The sequence below is a fragment of the Solea solea genome, chromosome 13, assembly GCF_958295425.1.
Source record: "Solea solea chromosome 13, fSolSol10.1, whole genome shotgun sequence".
NCBI classification, from domain to species: domain Eukaryota; kingdom Metazoa; phylum Chordata; class Actinopteri; order Pleuronectiformes; family Soleidae; genus Solea; species Solea solea.
In genome coordinates, this window is record NC_081146.1 from 14,118,097 (window position 1) to 14,138,374 (window position 20,278).

Consider the following 20,278-nt stretch of genomic DNA (forward strand, 5'->3'; position numbering starts at 1 on the left):
GCAAATGACTGCATGTAATTGATTAACCTTTGTGGGCAGATTCAAGGTTATAAAGCCATTTGAATAAGGGTACAGTGACAGAGGTAAAGGTGTTCAAAGAAAAGCTGAAATGCATGGCAATGTGGCAAACATAATAATAATTTGTTGGAATAACAACAAAAAATATTTCTAAAATAAATTCATCCGCTAATATCCCTGTGTATTAGTGTGAACACAGATAATTTACACAAACCCGAAGATGTGACCTACTCTCCTTATCAGAGTTGCAGCAGGTACGAAAACTTTCAACACTTTTAGTCTAGAAATTCGACAAGCTAACATCATGCATGAAGAAGAACATTTGTGAAATGCTGTGTTGTTATGACACAGAGACAGTAAATGATAAGGAAAACTTCACAGACAAAATGTGCAGAGGTGCAGGAGGCAGCTGGAAAAATCGTAGAAATGTGAAGCAAGGGGAGATGCCAAAGCACACTTCGATGTACTTTATCAAACCAAGACAACATAGCAAAGATTCAGTGGAGAAAGTCCAAATCCAACAGCAAAACAGGTGGTTTTCGCAAATCCTGTATGTGTGTCTGTATTGAAGAACATTTGGGTGCATAGGAGAAGTAATCTTGATATGAGTGCATGGCATGTGTAGTTGTACAGATGGTAGATCATAGAGATGGTAGGTACCGTACATGTATGTATTTTCTAATGATAAAACAGATTCAGTCTTTACTGAGAATGTGGTCACTGGCAGCTTTAAAAGAGACAAAAGAGAGGGATAATTGAGCACAACAGAGGTAGGGAAGGGGCTTTAAGAAAAAACTTAAGTCTGCCTTTCGATCTTCTATTCAAACTCTTTCCACTTGGCATTCCAGTCACTCAACTGTAAACTAATAAGATGGAATTTTAACCTGGAAAGAAAGACTTGCACTCTCATTTTGAGTTTATTCTGGTAATATGCAGTAATTACTGCATGTTAATCCTCTTTTCTTCTTTAACCTCAACTGTAAGCTTGCAACCCAGTCCATTGTAGTGAAAAAGACAAAACCAGTGTCTCAGGTTTTCAAGATTTTTCTTCTTTGTTGAAACCACCTGGTTCCCATAAACCAGGTCAAATAAACCCCTTAAACAAAATGCACAAACACAATCAGCATGTAACAACTTAAAACTATAAGGGGGTACAGCCATTTACTGGAGCATTTCCAAAGCTCAGCCTTTACAATACCTTTAAGATTAGCTCATGGGATGACTGATTTACTAATATTTACACAAGAAGGTTGTTTAACAACTCCAGTATGTTTTGTATGAAACAATGCCATTTTTCGCCAACGTGGTCCTCACAACCAACTGTACACTTCAATACGATTGAGAACAATGATGTCACAAGGATACAACAATGTTTGAGTACAACATACAGCTGCTAAGCAGGCTTGACAAAGCTACTCCAACATTCTGTCAACACTGATAATGACATTGTGTGAGCTGCTTTCTAATTTGATAACAGTGAGACTGATCTGATTACAGTAACATGAAAAAGGTGAAAACAGGCCAAGCTTCTGTGCACGGGGTGTCATTTCAGAAGGGGGATTTATATGGGCCGCTGTATAAATCAAACACTGTTGGTGTTTTGGTTAATTTAGGGACCAGTTAAGTTGCATTTACACTTCTGTTCAATGTAGACAAAATGCACGTCCGACCATCTCCAGAAGTGGTTTGGCAGATCGGATAACGATCCATCCTAGGCTGTATTTACGCATGTACTTACAAGTGGTCAGGTGCTATCCAATAGCAATCTGATGACAGAAAACACATTTAATGCCAGGTGTAGAGGGGCCCAGAGACTTCCATGCCAAGGAAAGAAACACAGGAGAACAAGAAGATGGAGTCGCCATCAACTTAGTGTATAATATGGCCTCAACAGCCTCTGGCAAATTATCATAAGCTAAATGAAAAAAGACATGCCTGTCAGCCTGATATAAATACAGACAAAACCAACATCAAAGGCACAGTAACACGCACGGGCACACACACACACACAGATGCACACATGTTGTGATGTCTAGAGAACACACTTTGCTCTTGTACTCTGTAAGTGAACAGTACAGTAAGGCGATAGCTTCACAGGTGACTACCCCAGGCACAGTTACACAACTGTTTTGTAGATACAGTAGATTCCAGAGAAGCAGTTCGGTTTGGTTACAAATGACTCCTCAGTAAATTGCACAGCAGAGATCATGTTTTCTCTCCCAAACATATTCTATAGGCTGCTGTGAGGACTGACCTAAAAATCAAACTAGTTTTTCACACCTTTAGAACCCATAGCCACCAACAAACATATTGCTAACATCTTTAAAAGTGAGTGTTGGCCTTGTTCTCCAGCTTGAAAGAAAGCCTCTGGTTTAGCTAAATACATAAAAGATTCTACACAACCAAGCAAAAGATATAGTGTTTAAGGCCTCAATTCATATCTTTCAATATGGAAAAACCAACCCCTCCATTTGCAGGAAGACAATCATTAGGTAGAGAGGGTGTGTGATAAGACACCAGTTGGATCGAGTTTCCATAAAAACAGTAGTGCAAACTGGTAGGGCTGCCACGATGAATCGATTATTAAAACTGAATTTTGGTTTATGGAAAACAAGAAATTGAGAACATCATAATTTCAAGGTTTAGGAAACACTGATCAACATTTACTGACATTTTGTGGACCATATAACTAATCCATTTACTGCGAAAATACGAACCCAATTAATTAATTGTGAAAATGACAGTTAGTTGCAGCCCCAGAAAAAATATTTTGGGCTACCACAAGGAACAATCAAACTCAGATGACTACGGAAAATTTTACACCATTATTTAAAAATAAAGAATTACACATCTCCACATTAAAGCTATTTGCAAGATTAAGTGACAAGCAAAATAAAAGGCTTACAAGAATAAGTTGCAAAAAAAAAAAAAAAAAACCTCTCACCATCTGTCTCACAGGCGTCAGGAGTGTAGTATTACCTTTTATGAATATGTAAACCAATAAAACTGTCTGTTGATGAAAAATATGGTCTTTAACTTTGGTACAACAGTAACATGGACAGGTTATCGGTACGCATGACAACGCATTGTCCTGGTTTGCCTCTCTGCTGGAGAGCTTAGCTCTAAAGTGAAACATGAGCAACAGGACACACAAAAACCTCACAAAATCAGTGCCATATGATAGTGTTTACATAAGACACATTGTACAAAAAGGATGTGGAGAGAAAATGATGCAAGATGAGAAACACTCTTCTGCTTAGTGAATTCTTAACAGCAAAACATGTATAATGGGTGATAGACAGAAAAAGAGGGAGCGAGAGAGGAGAGGGTGATCACTGCCTCCCTGCACTCCCCCATTACTCTCTAGCTCTACTCCCCCACACCACCACCCCTCTCTTTGTCTCTGCAATGAGTGAGATGATGAATGTGTGTGTCCGTCTCAGTTCCTATTAATAGTATGGAGCAAGGCTGGAGGTGTCAAAGCTGGGGAGAGATGAAATCCCTCACTCCTCTCCCCCCATTTCACACACACAGAGCTGGAGCAGACTAGTACAGAGTCCAGCTGTAGAAGAGGTGGGGTATAGGTGGGGGTGCAAAAAGCAACGGAAAAGTGGTAGAGGTTGGAGACAATGCCAGCAGCACAGCTTCAAACAGCACACTGACAGATTTACTACCTATACGATAAAGCAAACAACCCACAAAGTTTCTCAGCACAGTGAGCTTGTGGACTGGACTTGCACAGTAAAGCTACATCTAGACAAACCAAAAACACTAACACATAGGTGCCCAGACTCACATACTGTTAAATGGTGACTTCACTGATTGAACCCTGTCAGCATAGTGTGACAAGAGGGGATTCTCAGAGTGAAAGCTCACTTCTCAAAAACAGAAAAAGAATAGCCAGAGAAGACAATTCACTACAGCCTCAGTCCTCTTTATCTGGGTGCATGTTCTTACCTCGTGAGTTGGTAGCAAGGTCGGCCACTTTCTGAAAGGCGTCCAGGAAGGCAGCCACAGCAACTGCTGTCGCTCTAGGAGAAAACACAATAACAAGTAAAGTTTAAAAAAAAAAATATTTCAATACAAAATATACACAATATCATATTATTCAGCAAAAGGGCAAAGATCTCATTCATGACAGGATCAATGAGACACACATTTCCATAGTTCACCTTTGGGGACTTTACACGGAGTAATTTCCTGGAGACTTACCCTAATCATAACCTCTACTAATCAAACCCTATCCTTTACCTCTGACCCCCCAAAACCAAATTGGGCAAATTTTTTGACAAATTATTTGACTGGCTTTTAATCAGTACCTTGTCCCTTAATTGTTTGTGACAGACAGATACAAATACACACCCTGTACCAGTTATTCAACTCTTGGCTTTACATGCAGGTGTTGGCAGGAAACGACATTAACTGACAGGATAGGAAAAAATATTCTTTCATCTTGTTTTCTGAAATATTAAAAAAATAAAAACAGTTCCGTGCAAAAGTCTCAGAATTTGACAGACATGAAAACAAAAAAGCTGGTGGGGCACCGTGACCATTGGCATTTGGATTGGAATGATGTGACTGCAAGTTGTCTTAAATACTAGCAAGCTGTCAATGAGTTTAACTCATGCAGTGTGTGTATATAATGCCCAAGCATGTCTTGAATAAAGCTGTAGTAATAGACCTTTTTCACAGTAGATATTTTTCCACATGAAATAGTTAAACAAGTGCAGGTTTTACCAATAAAATGTGGGTTCCACTCCAGTTTTAAGAGGGTTGTGCTTGTTGTAAGGGTAGGTAACACCAAATACTTGACCTTTTAACCTTTTCTGAAATATTTGATGATTTTAAAACTGCATACATGTTTACCATACTTTCTGGATGTGTTCCAATTAAGTGATTGAGAAATAATTATACAGTATGACCATTATAGCATTGCTACAACAACAAATCTAATGATAGCCTAAGACTTGTGCACAGTACTGTATATATATGCATTTGCACAAATAACACGTACATGAATTTGTGGTACATTTTTGATTATGAATCCTGACCAGTCAAAAATTAAAGTATGATTGTGCTTGTGTATTAGTGTGTGTGTGTGTGTGTGTGTGTTTAAACTAAAGTATGCCCTGCTGTGTGAGGAATGTCTATGTGATTACTTAGAGACCGCTGGAATCTGTCTGGCTCAGCAGAGTAACTCCTGAGCAGAGTTTGCCACACTCACACTTACATGTCAATGAACGGATCAGAGTTGGATCTACTTTGTTCAGCTCTAAAATGGAACAGGGTCCTATGGCAAGTGTCCAAGTCATACCTGCTTATCTGCCATCTTGTACAGTTGGCCAAATTGACTTGTGCCAAGTATTCTGCAGGATAAAATACAGTGTATACACAACAGACTGCAGGAAGGGCAAAATACAGCCTCCTCATAAAAGATAAATAGAAGCTTGGTGTAAACTTACTTTCCATTTTAGACATTACAGGCACCGTTTTAGTGGTATCCCAACTAATCACCTACCTATCCTTCTGTCTGACCAGTTACCTTAGTTGGCTTTGGAGGGAAAGCTTGTACAACTGATAAAAACAGACCTCTTAAGATCACAAGTATGGAGATGGTCCTTGTGTGTGCACATGCATGTGTGATATCTGATCTCCTCAGCAGAGAAGAGTAGCTATCACTCATGTCACACAAAGAAACGCAACAGACTCCAAATTTTCCAAAGCATATTCAGCAACAAAAGCTTGTTTGTTCTGACTCCATGTGCCTTGATTTGAAAACACCTGTTATCTTCCATGGGCCAACAAGAAACCTTTTTAAAACAACCTAGGAATCCATAAACAACCAGACTCATACCTTTCACCACTGTGCAAAACAATAGCTGTAGCACAGTGACTCTCATGTTTGATGTGCAGAGGGAACCAGTGTTTTTTTAAGGAAACTTAATAGTGTGTCTTTTATTATGTGTATTGAACAATGTGAGAAAGGTATTTGCAGAACTTAATTTCCTGCATGAGCTTTTGGCTCGGGTGATATTCTTAAGGGGAAAGTAAACTGGCGAAGTCTACATATGTCGTCTTTGCACTGAGAACGTAAATTTTGTCATCCAGCCATTTCCACTGACATCCACATGGATGGGCCCTGAGTGGACTGTGGACACCGAGTGCCATCAAATGCTCTTGTTTTAATCACACGATAAACAATGAAAAAGACAGCAACCATGGACACTTGCTTGAGGTTATGAGAGGAGATCCACTGGTTCCCACAAATGTACAACTAAGCGCTCGAAGCATACAAGGAAATACAAAAGAGGGTGAACCCCTGGTGAGAAACTGCCACAGCTGGAATGGAATGCAAGACCAAGTATGCATGTGTGGAACACTAGCCTGACGCAGACCGTTGTTTCAGTATGAACGGAACCACATGCATGTACGCACATTCAACTCTCAATGGACGTGGAACACAATAAGAATGACCTGGCCCTGGGAGCTCTTATGAGGATAATTGCCACCTCATTATGAGTCTCACAACAAAAAATTGAGTTAACATTCTTCTACTTCTCTGACCCATTCAGAACTATCTTTATTATCACTCAGAAACTTAAAATGATTCTGCCTGATAAGTCCTATGTTGTTGCAGAGCTGACCAGAAGATCCAAGGGTGTGTCCTACAAATGGAAAAAGAAACATACACGCAGGCACACACGGATTCCTTTCTATTTACAGCCCAGCGTGGGTACCCGAGGAACCTCCAGCTGATATCTGCCTCCACTAATTTATAACATGTACACAATGGTCTATGAAATGGATCATGCATTTGCAGCCAAGTCTTGTTGAGTCAAGTTTAACTCATTAATTTAAAACAGGTTTTCATGGAAGTGGTTTTGGCTGAAGAATTTGGCTTTTAATATGAGAGAAAACCATACACTGAAGTACAGTGTGCGGCCGTTTACGACTACACATAATGATCATCTGCAAGATAATGTGTTCCATGCTTTAACAAGAGAAATGCTAACAAATTATAACAAAATAACAAACTTTTTCGGTACACTACAATTAGCAACAATTAATTTTTTTACATGTTTTGATACTTTTATGATAAGTAAGACTGGAGACAGAATAACAAAAGTGAAAGAGCATTGCTGCAGAGACATTATAGAGGAAAGACAGACCAAGTTTGAATACAAACATCTGTAACATCAAAGAGACACATATCTCACACTTTCCTCCGAAAAGCAAATCATTTGTTTTTAACAGCTAAGCTGTAAACACATACATACATACAAAATTAATATATATTAACATATCTAACTAAAATAGTACTCTGGTTGTAGGGATTAACGTGCAACTGTTTATGAACCTGTTCAATCTATTTATGTGGCGTCTGTCTACCATCAAAATACTATTGGCCTCCTTCCTGAGCACAATTTTGTAATCACATAGTTCAAAAGCTGAATTTAAAGCTTTGAGGTCTTTTTGCATCACAAGATGAACTTTTACTGTGTGCAAACCTGGCTCGGACCCAGCGGCATTAAACATGACCCACCAAAAAAAGACCAAACACTGACAAGTTAAGAGGGGACTGTGATTAGAAATCAGCCAGCCTGTATTCCACCCAGAGTGCGTACTGTGTTCATGTGTATGTGTGCATGTAAGATGGCTATATAATACCAGAAACAACACACACCGACCATATTTGGACCAAAAACAGACAGAACAGCCAACACTGTAATTGGTTGATTTCCTAGTTGCTTTGTGAGAGGGGAGCAAAAGGGGCTAAATTACAGAGCAGTCTGCCTCAGGACGTCATTACACAAATAGACATTTGTTGCTACCACTGCTGGCTAGTCACTTATCCAGGCCAAAGTGGGAAGGTGTGTCTGTGTGTGTGAGCCCCTCTATGAAGTCAAGTCTCAAAACAGATTACAGGGGTCCTTGGGTGGGGGGATATGCAGCAGTCAAAGGGGTTACTTGCTAGTTTTGGAGACCAGCTTTAAAGCAGACAAAGTCTTATTTGTAGGTCACCGTGAGTAAGCCCAGCACACTCCATAGACATAGGCCAAGCTTCATCATGCTGCACTGCTTAAATTTAGTTGTCTCTTTATTAGGGGTGGGCATAAGTATTTGATTATTAGCATGATTATAAAAAATCCCATCAGTTACCGTGACTTCATAATTAAAAAGATACAAGACAAATGTTTAATCAATGATTGTATTTATACAAAACAATCTTTCTCCTCCAATGACTACCTCATTTGTGGTGCATCTATTATCACAAGGTGCAGTGGCAGCAAGCATTTGGTGGGTGTTTGCAAAAGTGATGATATTTAAGAGATTTCTTGAATGCATCTTGAACGTGCTCCTCTAAGCCTGACACACGGTAGATATATAGGATGTTATGAAATTTACCAGGGTCCTTGAATGCATCTCATTAGCTGCTCCTCTTAGCTATGGGTCAATGATTATGCATCACAGCATATTGTTACACTGGACTAAAGACAGGCAGCTATTTAAATGAATTGAGCAGTCATTAAACTAGTTTGACCAATGAAATGTATGGCAAATTGTAACTAAATTTTCAAAGTTTCATTGTTAGAAAATGTTCATTTATCTGTGCTGTTGTGAATATTGGGAGTTTGTTCATCAAGATAAGCAGCAGGTGATGCAAAAGTCCATATCCCCACAGAGAGAACACAAGGCGCAAGAGCCCCAATGGCTGCTGATTAAAGGTGCTTCATCAGTTTATTATTGTAGTAATATTTGCTTCTTGCACTAGGTGGAGGAACAGTATGGTTTCCTCATCAGTCCACACATTGCTCCTCTTGCACACTGAATCCACCATTAAAAAATATTTACACACATTTTGCAAACGCATTTTGTAACATTTGAGGTACGCCATTTCTAAATGTCCATCATTTATTCACGAAAACTGTTCTCATTGCACTCATTCACATCTACCTTTCATCAATACTTTTCCATCTCCCTCCATCTGTACTTTCATCATTGCCCTGGTGTCCTGGTGCACAGACATCAAACTAATCAACAGCCAGTCATTAGCAACCAGGCCACAAACACTCCCCTAAGCTTTTAGCATGACAAGGTCACATATTTAACCTCTAATTTAAGAGCACACATAAATAACATATCACCATTAATCAGCCTTACTACTGAGAAAAATGGAAGAACGGGTCAGTGTGGCCCCTGGAAACCCCAAAGCCTCTATACAACTGTCAGTCTTAGTATGTCTGAGGACACGTGGTTACTTAAAATGGGAGAGAAATGTCCAGTATTGTCAATCAAAGAATAATTCAGACCCCAGGACATCCGTATTTACTGTACATGCTCAACAATGAGCTTTTATTTCAGCCGCCATAACTTGTGTGTCTCCTGACACGTGGCCACTTAAAACCAACTAGGAGAGGTGACCGGGTCTGGCATCTATTGTTCTTTAAAGACATGGAATAATTTTGACAGGAGGTGTGTACATTCACAGTGTTAGAAAAACAAATTAAAGTTATTTTTTTTCCCTATAAGGCATTTATAGCATAATCTAATAATTAATTAAAAAGATTAAAATAAAACCAGAAGGGTAGATATTGACCTACGGACAGCATTGTTAAGACATTGGGCTTTTACGTCAACATGACTGCTTGTTTGACTCAGGACACGTGGCCATTTTTCTTGGGAAGAATATCGACTGATATTTAAAAGCCAAATAAAATGCAAAGGTTGATTTAGGAGTACAAGATAGTAAACAGAGATATTATGCAAATATCACAGAGGTTTTTCCCTTTCCAATACATGCCAGTTCCAGCTTCAGTAGATATTTAAGTCACATGCAACATGTACAATATGATTTATTCACTTTTTGCTACATTTCTATTTGTTTTGTGTGTCAACATGTAGTATAAATACACATTACGATAAAAGTCTACTACTACTATATATTCAATTATATCAGTGTGTTTTTTTTTCGGGTTACGGGAACAGCTAAATGAATCAGCACAAATGTTGCTCTCCCTCTTTGCAGTTTTAATCACTGTAATAGCTCTGTATAGATTCCATCCACGGGCAATGTGACAGAAACATTGACATATTTTGTACTTGTATATAGTCACGCACTCACCTGAGCTGCGACTGCAGTTTGCCAGCCTTGGTGATAAAGTCCTCCCAAATAGGGTAGCTGCTCTGTGGGAATAAAAACAAGACAGACACAACCATCAGGACAGATTCAAGAATTCTCATTGTTTCACAACAACATTGGGCTACACTGACCTTATCTACAGGGTTAAACAGAAACCAGGGCTTACACGGTTTCCTCATGTAACCCCACTCATGAGTCACCTCTAAAAGTGTTTTCCCATATTTATAATTTTTAGAATTTAAAATAAAGCATGTAGATTAGTCACAGATATTTTCATTTTGCTCTTAGTTTAACTTCTTTACATCACTATATAATCTATTACCTGGACAAAAGGCAATGAAATTTTGCCTTGCATGTTGTAAAATGGGTCACATGCCTCTTCTGCACAACAAGGGCACTAATACTATGTTATGATGAGCCTGGTTCCCAATGGAACTCTAAATTTAATTTACCCAGTTCTGGTCGTGAGCTTAAAATAGTTGAAGAGTCTTTTGTCCAAACTATCATGGAGAACAAGTGGCCTAATGCACTGACAAGAGGATGTTAACACAGTGATAAGACAGCACATGATAGAGTGTTGGATATAGCATGACCACATGTTTGCCAGTGGTGTGTTACGACTGTCAAAGACCTGAGAAATGTCGTGTTATGGTGCCAAATATTACACCCAACAACCAGCCATCTCCCACCCCTCCCTTTGAGTCTCTTGATCTCCCTTACATCACTTTTGTTTCTTTTTTTATCACTGTCCCCTCTTTCTCTCTCTCTACTGTCATTGCCTTGGCATCTATTTGAGTAAAAGTCTACCAGCTCCATATCAAACACTTCACCAGTACCATGACACACCAGCTCCTCTGCATTTCCTCACTCTTGCCAATAGATTATAATAGATTCCCAATAGATCTCAATTATGTTAAGCATCTACTAAAATATAAAATTAAAGTATACAGGGGAACCCATCGGGTATTTCTGTAGGAATGACCACATGACTATGTGACAATTTAAGAACTATTTAAGATTCCATTGTTGTCTGGGACCTTTTAAAACACAAATATAGGCCTAATCTGAAAACTTGCAGCATGCCTTGGACCTGGACCCCCATTTGGGAACAACCTGATTTTAACTGCAAAGTCACTTTGAGCTGTGAGGCACTACCGAAAATGTGTTTTATGTTGGAGGCAAATACACAATTTCATTTGCATATTTCCACTGACAACATAGTAACCCAACAGTGTGGAAACAGGGGGTCCATGAATTGCCTAGTCAAGTGATACAAGGCATGGAGAGAAGTGCTGACTGTCTGAGTAGTATTCATAACAAACTTCCTGACTCCAGTAGACCTGGTGGCTGGCCATTTGACCCGCACATGTCAAAGCCTTCAGAGCCTGTTGGTGATTTTTCTAGCCTGGCAGCTACATTCCCTGGATTCCTCCAGTCAAGAGCACAGCAGCTGGGAAATCTGCTAATTGTCTCATCAGCCACAGTCAGTCAAAAATAACATCAAAAAACAAGATGCCCTAGTTGTGTGACTGATTTCCAAATTTAGCTTTTATCCAATGGTGGCTGCTGCAGCAACTTCAACCTGAATCCAGCAAATCAAATTGTTTTACCTAAAACTGGGGATTTGGTTTGTGGACAAATCAAGGCATTTATAGCATAATCTAATAATTGATTAATTGACAATAAATAGCATTAGTTGGGGCCTTATAGAAGCATAGCAACACACTATACTAGCTGTATCAATACTGGAAAATTGGGTTATGAATTAATCTTTTTAATCGACAAATAATAGTCGAGTACTTCATTAATTAACATTTATTTAGTCAATTAATAAGAGTGGTTTTATTTTTAAGTTTCTCTGATTTCAGCTTCTTTTATGATAATGTGTTCTAGTTTCAGTGACAGTGAAAATATTTGTACAAAACACGAACATTTTTCTGGACCAAACAACTAATCGATCATTTACGAAAATAATTGACTGATTAATTGTAAGCCCTATAACGTTTGAGTCTCTAACTGAAGTTCAGAAGTAGATGTTAGCTTAAGTTACGTGACTTTAGTTCTCTACTGTGTTCAAATTTTACATTGGGGTGATATAGTTTAAATAACTATGGTTAGAAAGTGTGTATTGAAGAAGAAGTAGTAGTAGTAGTAGTAGGTAGTAGGTAGCAGTAGTGGTAGATCGTCTTACTTTCATGTCTGCGATCACAGTTTGGAAGAGTCCTCCGAGCGCGCTGCATTCCTTCTCGATCACAGCCTCCATTTTCAGGACCAACTCCAGCGGTCAGTCCCGACTCAGTGAGCCGCTCTCAGTTCGCCAGCTCTCCTGGGCAAAACTCTGAAGCTCCAAAGAGTAAACCGAAAAACAAAAAAACTAACCCGGGAGAAATGTTTATACCGCTGCTGGGAAAAATGCGAATAACAACTTTTAAAATATCAGCCAAACACACATAGAAACTCAGGTCGCTCGGTTCTGCTCTGCTGCACCGTTGCCTTCAAGTCAACAGACGGGACGAGAAGAGAAATTTAAACCCCCCTCTCCTCTCTACGTCGCCCCGGTCGTAGCCATGACTGCGCCGTTAAAACAACCTTTAACGAGTTTTCTGGAAGAAAACGAGAAATAATCCACGAAATGTGGCTGTAAACGCCGCTGCGTCTGCTGACAGGTAAAGCCCACACTGTGAACCGCTGTGACTGTAGACTCCACTTACAACAACCGAACAGAGGAGAAACAAGAGTCAAGTCGAGTCAAGTCAGCCGGAACAAAGAAAGAGATTCACTTCCGGTCAATCGTTTCTACCAAAATAAATCATCCACAGTTCCAAAGTTGGTAAAAATCGAGATTTATGTTTATTTAGAACGATAATAATAATAATGATAATAATTATATCAAAAGAAAATAGTGAAACAATTGTTGGAAAAGTGGATTTTAGTAAAAAAAAAACCAAGGGATAAAATAAAACCACATTTCAATAAGGAGGGTTACATTTCAGAGATTGTACTGCTCCACAGTGGTGAATTTCAGTAACTGCAACTGATGAAATACAGGATTTATCATCATCTTTATTGGAATTAAATAGTGCCTCTCCCTCTGTGGCATGTCTCCTATTTCTTATGAAATACCTGCATTGACATAAAGTATGGCCATGTAAAACAAAAATAAATCTGTTATAATTACAAAATATAACAAAAATAATAATAATAATAATAATAATAATAATAATAACAATAATAATAATAATAATAATAATAATAATAATAATGTTAATAAAAAAGCATTTAAACACTTGAACAAAAGGGGTGGTTTTCTGTCCATCATTGCACTTGTGTTAAGATCAGGATCCTCTGGATTTAGCCACAGTGGCATAGATCACAGAATCCTCCTCCTCTGCTGCTTTGGACCTGAAGAGAAAACGGTGATATGAATAAGTATTAGTGGATTAGGCATTGTTCCGGTGTCTACACATGCTAATATTGACATTTTAACTAGATTTGATATCAAGGTAGAGTATCTCAACTGTTGAGAGATAACTAACATGGAAGTGACTGGCTTTGTTTTGTTTTGGGTGGAGGCAAAGCACATTCAAATTCAGTGTGGTCTCACAAGGTCAGAGCAAAGTTACTATAGGAGTTGCACTCACATTTGAAATGACTTTTAAGGTGGTTTGAGTCAGAGACCCCTGCTTTACAGAGTGAGGATTTAAAACAAAGTAAAACAGGTAATACATAAAGTTATTGTGAAGTCCTGGCTACAGGTTTAATTTTTCTTGGTCTGGTGAAAAATGTGGTCCTTTCACACCAATTCATGTTGTTTTGTAACGGTCTAAAAGACACTGGCATGAACTAGACTTGACTGAAAGTCACAAATGAAACAAAATATTAGCTGTGCAGTGTTACATGTATGGACAGAGAACATACTTTATGTGAGGCGTTACATTAGTTGCTTTGTGTTTGATGGTCACAGTCGAGTAGATCACTAGAGATTCGTCAGAACTTGGGGTCTGAAGCGAGAGCAGAGCAGTGAATTCATTAAAAAAATGAAATATGGTGCTGCGTCTTTGCATTTGAACATTTATGCTTTTGAGTTCATTTGTGAATGAGAAGCACGACCCGATCAGCCCTTACAAGTGGGGGAGAGGATGGAACTGTGATGTTGGCATAAATGGTGTCGAGCTGATCTTCTCTGACTGAAGAGCTCAAGCCATTTACTCTGGAGCCAGACACAGCCTGCAGACAAGGACAGAACAGGAAACAACGTCAGGTTTTCTTTCACAGGTGAATAATGTTTTATTTAATCATTTGAATTATATCACTGATCACATACAGATTACTCATTTCAATTAGTTTACTGTGTGCACTTACGTTTTGCGCTCTTAGTTTCTTCCTGACAAAAGAACACAAATAATTGTTACACATAACACTAGAAATAAGTGCCTCACATGGCCCCCTGGTGGACACTGGGGGATATTGCAGGTAGAAATATCAGCTAAATTATAATATTAATTCTGCCAAGGAGGTTATGTTTCTCACAGATGTGTAAAGTAATGAATTACATTTACTCACGTTACTGCAATTGAGTAGGGTCTTTTTGTACTAAATTTGTAATTTTACTTTTTAGTTTTTTTTGGAAGTACTGTACTTCACTACATTTTAAATCACATCCATTACAAAGTAAAAACAAATGTTGGCCTGAATTTAATGATGTACTACATTGTATATATTGTATATATAATTTGAAAACACTACACAGAGCATCTCAGTTATGGTCAAAAGGTATAATGTTATCTGTTTACTTAAATTTGTGTTACATTTTTGCTTATGTACAAATCTGGTCATGGCCAGAACAAAACTCTCAACTGCTCAATCCTGTGGTGTCATATTCTTGAGACGTTTTTCTGTAATAGTGGGAAACACAGCAGCAACATGACACCAAAACGTGTCTCAAAGTCTGCCCATACTCACCAGAACAGAAGAAGAGCTGTCACAAGAGCCACTATAACAATGAGTCCTGCAAGTCCAGCTATGATTAGGTAGGACTGGCTGCCTGAGGAGGAACACACATTTAAACAGTGGTTCCCAAACTTTTTCTGTTGGGCCCCCCTTTGGAGGAAGAAATTTCCCGGGGGCCCCATGACATTTTTGCTTTAGCCTGCAAAACTTTAGTTAGGACTTAAAAAAAAAAACAGAACTCGCGCCCCCTGGAGAGTCTCCACGCCCCCCAGTTTGAAAAAGGCTGCATTTAAAGATGTTGGTCCTGTCGGAAATTCGTCATGTGTCATAATGCTCACATCAGACAGAATGACAACTTGAGGACCAAAATGACGCACCACACGGTCATCATATATCACAGACCAAGTCCACAAAACCACACAGGACTTTGAATTGTATCATTTACAGCTGGTAGTAGATTACATATTTCTGCCAGTACAACTTATCCTTTATATTATTTTCACAAAGACTTGATGAACTTTTGTAGGATTTTTAGTTTCACAATTATTTTGGATACAGGACCTTTGTTTTCTGATGTTCGTGTGTTGAGTGCAAAAAAGGGCATAAAAGGTCCTGAGGTACCACTACGGATGTAATATATTTTTGACCACAAGTAGGTTTTTGGGGGCGCTGTTTCCCACTTGGCATAACAGTAAGGAGACGTTTTTTTCTTCTGAGTGAGAAGAAGTGGCGGCAGCAGAGAAACAGAAGACAGCGTCTTTTTCACGTTCCTCGACATATTTTAAGAATGTTTTGAACTTTTCAAAGTAAGTGGAGGGCCAGGCAGCCCTAACATTCATGCCTGTTTCCATGATGTGCCAGGGAAGTATATCTACTGCCATGCAAAAGTGTTTTCCCTGTACAAGACACAGGGCTTGGTCAGGGAGATGACCTTTGACCTGGAGGGAGTTTCAACAGTCTGAGTTTTATGAGGCAGAAAACATCAGGTGGGCTGCAGAGAAGAGGAAGTAGATATTTAAATGAATGAGTTGAATTTCACACTGTACACTAATTCAGACAATAATGTATAGACTTTATGTTTGTAGTAGTATTTACTGTGTATTTCTACTTTATCTTTTTTGACATGGTATCTGTTTTTATATTTATAATTCAGTTTTGTTTTCCAAAAAAGTACCTTGCCAACATCACCGTGACTGTATTTACGTGAGAGGGTTATTGTTATTATAAGGTTCAGTTCAATCTTTGCCAAAACCAGCATGTAAAGGCAGTATTATTCATTTTTGCAGCACTCTGATTCACTTTAAATGCTAAATGTACCCCCCTGGAAGTATAAACACACATTGTGTATAAAGTATTATGAACGAAATTCAGAACTTTAAAATTGGGTAAGGTGGGATTCAAACTTAAAATAATGTAATAGTCCTCTACACCAATCGTGTGGCCCTTTCTGGAAATGTGTTCAAACATTTTGGGAAAAAGTGCGATCTTCTTTTGAGGATAATGACTATAAAAAAGTAACTTTTCTAAAGTGGCACATACCTTGATTCATTGTCTCCACGGTGAGAAGCACCTCAGTTGAGTTGTTCTCCCCCACACTGTTCCTGGCCTGGCAGAAGTACAGTCCAGAGTGAGAAGCCTCCACAGAGTGAAGAGACAGCATCTGTCCTGAGCCCACCTGGAGAATAGAGTTGGAGTTGGCTGAATGTGTCCTCCTCCTGTACCAGGTGTAGTTGTCTGCTGCAGGATTAGCCACACTGTTGCAGGTCAGATTCACACTGCCGCCCTCAGCGACTTGTTGTGGCTCCACTGAACCTGAAACTTTCATGGGCTCATCTGAAGACAAAGGACAGTGTAAACTCAATGAGTAGTCGCTCTCCAACTCTGCAGCCTTGTAATGGCTGCTCGATGATTAAATGGAAAAAGGGATGCCGGAAAAGGTAAAAGAGGGAAAAAGAGTAACACGAGAGATATCGATATGTTAATTTTTATCTATCACTTCTCTCCTCCATTGTTGTTTAGCTGTGCTGTGCTGTGCTGTTGGTGCAGGTCAGTGATGACAATGCTCAGCACATGCTTGTAGGCAAAAAGCCCGCATTGATTCTGATATGATCGTTCTCACTCATGTTGAGACTTGGTTTCAGGGTTAGGGATTTAGTTGTGATGGTTCAGGTTAGTGTAAGGGGCTAGAGAATGCATTGTGATGACATGGTTTCTAATTTGAGAAGTAACTTTTAAATATTCAGGTTTATCTCTTTAAGGAGGTCAACATTACAAGGACCTTGAAATTGGGGGTGGAGTGGCTCAGTGGTTAAGACTGGTACCCTGTGTGCAAAAGATTTCATGGTCACAAGTTCACCTCCACCCCTGGCTGATTGTACTCAATTCCCTTGTCTGCTAACATGTAATGCAATGTTGACCTCCTTGAAGAGATAAATGTCTGTAGGCTATTGTGCAAATATGACACATGAACATTTTCATCGACACTTCCTCTCCACCCGAGTCTTTCGCAGTCTTGACACATCCTGCTTTAGAAACAGGGAGACTGGGCTATCATCTCAGAGTAACACTTCATCACACTTACACTGGACATCAAGGTGAATCTCAGTCGATTTGACCGTGTCAATGCCCATCCAGCTGATGCTGTTCCTTGCTCGACAGTGGTACAGTCCACTGTGACTGGGCTGCATATCAAAGATGGTGTGGGTCTGTCCTAAACTGACCAACTGTCCGTCCTTGTACAGACTGTATCCTTCGCGTGTCACAGGTGGGTTTGCTTCACAGCTGCAGGAGAAGGTCACTGAACTCCCTCTGATGATGTTTGCTGGTGAACTTATGGACAGTGTCACATTATTGGGAGCATCTGACCACAGAAAAAGTAAACATGAACATACTGACTGAGTAAAAACAGTATACAGTGTAGTGTGATGGCAGATTATTATAGGCATAAAGCGAAGACTAAAGTATACTGTATGCTTATTTTCTCCTCAGAGCAACATGTCATCACACTTACACTGGACATCAAGGTGAATCTCAGTTGATTTGACCATGTAAATGCCCATCCAGCTGATGTTGTTCCTTGCTCGACAGTGGTACAGTCCACTGTGACTGGGCTGCATATCAAAGATGGTGTGGGTCTGTCCTAAACTGACCAACTGTCCTTCCTTGTACAGACTGTATCCTTCGTGTGTCACAGGTGGGTTTGCTTCACAGCTGCAGGTGAAGGTCACTGAACTTCCTCTGACGATGTCTGCTGGTGAACTTATGGACAGTGTCACTTTCTTGGGAGCATCTGACCATAGAAAAGGTAAACATGAACATAATGACTGAGTATAAAAAGTATGTAGTGTAGTGTGAGGGCAGATTACTACAGGCATTAAGCAAAGACTAGAGTATATGCTTATTTTCTCCCTTCCTTTGGAGGACAGCAGAGATTAACTGAGATTATTTTGAATAAGCCATGTACTAGCACCATGTCAATTAAAACACAAAATAAATGTGTGAATTCCGCTGTGGTGAAACTCTTCACAGATCTTTAGTGAAAGAGGGACTATCTGGTTTGTATGAACTGCATTAAAAAGTACATCTAGTCCTACTTCTCTCTCATCGTGTCATTATTTGTGTGCTGAGTACTTCATCTGAAAACAATAGGCTTTAGTTACAGAGAACATCAGGTCTGATTATGATCATGCTGCTGTTAATACAAACAAATTGTGCTTCACTTTAGCATCCAGGTGTTGTTTTTACTGACTCACTGTCACAAGGACACTCTATGTCAGTGAGGTCTTTTTTTCAATTATTATGGGCTATTTATTGAGAGTTTTGTTCTGTATTCAGGATGTGATCTTCAGAATTTAAATTGAAGCATTGTTAAGTTGGTAACGTTTGCTTTATGTGATGAAAACAGCCTGTCATTTGAGCTTTGGTGGTTAGTTGCTACTTACAGTGAACATTCAGAGCCACAGAGGCAGATCTGGCTGTCTCTTGTCCATAGACGGCACACTGGTACGTCCCAGCATCCTCTCTTCTGGCCCAGAACTCTGGTTTTGACACTCTTTGTCCATCTCTAAACCAGACAATGCCTATACGTGAAGGGCAGCCTGACTCGCAGATCAGTTGGACATTATCTCCTTCTGACACAGTGGTCGGCCTCACGACGGCGGTCAACTCTGGTCCAGGGTCAGAAACACATTCATCTTTACTAAAAACCGTATTAAGTCGTGAAAATAATGACCTATAATAATGTACATTGTTTTGTCATTACCTCGCACAGTCAAATAAGCGGGGTATCTACTACTCCATCTGTCGCGCGTTGTCACAAAATTGAAATAGTACGGTCCTTCATCCATGGGTCGGACGTTATTGATCTTCAGGTCACAGTCGTCACGTTTGTTGCCCACATATTTAAAGTCTGGAGGTGAAGGCAGATCAGAGAGGGGAACTGGCTGACTGGCTACAGACTGTTTAAACCAGTGCACCTCGGTGACAGTATGACCAGAAGGGTAGTCATAGACACACTTTATAACTACTGATGTGCCCTTCAAAGCACACGGACTCTCTAAGGTCACCCTCCAATCTCCACTCCAAACACCTTTGGGCAAAAACAATAAAAGATTTGTTGATTTTATCTTGCATTAACATATACATATTGATATAATATATAATAAGTGTCAATCAGTATTCTTTTACCTGGCGCAAGAACAAGAATCATCAGAATGAAATATCCCATCATTGACCTGAGCCTATAACAAGTTGATTACTATAAAGTCACTGGCAGTAAAATATCAAGAATGTATCTGTACTCACCAGCTACAGCAAACTGATTGACTAAAGACTTAAGCAGGGAGTAACTGTGTGAAATGAAAAGCAGAAGTGGCATGATTTCTTGACTCAAAGTGCTGATTGCATAAGGTTGGATGTTCTCAAAACCTAATCCATACACAAACGTTAGATATGTTGGGTGTGCACGGGTAAACTCCACACTCTCGAGACACAACAGGCGGCACAGAACAATACAGTGTTTGTTCAGTAAATGAAAATAACATGTGCTCAGGACATCATTTTATTCTCAGTTTCACCCTCTATGTAAAATGTCACAGAGTCTCTGTGGGACGTGTTATTTTAGACTTTAGAATTTATGAAAGTATGAAAGACATCATATGTAATATTTCT

At 39.4% G+C, this 20,278-nt stretch overlaps 2 protein-coding genes across 10 annotated transcripts in view; both read right to left on the minus strand.

The window, feature by feature from the left end:
* Positions 1-12,892, minus strand: part of LOC131471268 (protein MTSS 1-like) — a 46,534-nt gene extending 33,642 nt beyond the window's left edge. For 4 of the 8 annotated variants that reach the window (XM_058647749.1, XM_058647745.1, XM_058647748.1 and 1 more), the window contains exons 1-3: positions 12,351-12,892; positions 10,142-10,203; positions 3,976-4,049 (exon numbers count right to left, since the gene is read on the minus strand). In XM_058647749.1, coding sequence (XP_058503732.1) covers positions 3,976-4,049; positions 10,142-10,203; positions 12,351-12,422 — 208 coding nt within the window. In that variant the 5' untranslated portion in view covers positions 12,423-12,892. The remainder of the gene's footprint in view (positions 1-3,975; positions 4,050-10,141; positions 10,204-12,350) is intronic. The other 4 variants (XM_058647743.1, XM_058647746.1, XM_058647742.1 and 1 more) reach the window with 1 other exon arrangement.
* A 189-nt stretch (positions 12,893-13,081) lies between these two features.
* Positions 13,082-20,268, minus strand: LOC131470827 (B-cell receptor CD22-like). Of its 2 annotated transcripts, XM_058646836.1 has the most exons (11): positions 19,796-20,268; positions 19,371-19,697; positions 19,051-19,275; positions 18,120-18,398; positions 17,691-17,969; positions 16,649-16,942; positions 15,122-15,203; positions 14,522-14,543; positions 14,285-14,386; positions 14,078-14,160; positions 13,082-13,561 (listed from the first exon to the last, which is right to left on the minus strand). In XM_058646836.1, the coding sequence occupies exons 1-11, from the start codon at positions 19,836-19,838 to the stop codon at positions 13,495-13,497; spliced, it is 1,803 nt and encodes a 600-aa protein (XP_058502819.1). In that variant the 5' UTR covers positions 19,839-20,268; the 3' UTR covers positions 13,082-13,494. The 2 variants fall into 2 exon arrangements, with proteins under 2 accessions (XP_058502819.1, XP_058502820.1); XM_058646837.1 differs by lacking the exon at positions 14,078-14,160.
* Between the last annotated feature and the right edge of the window lie 10 nt (positions 20,269-20,278).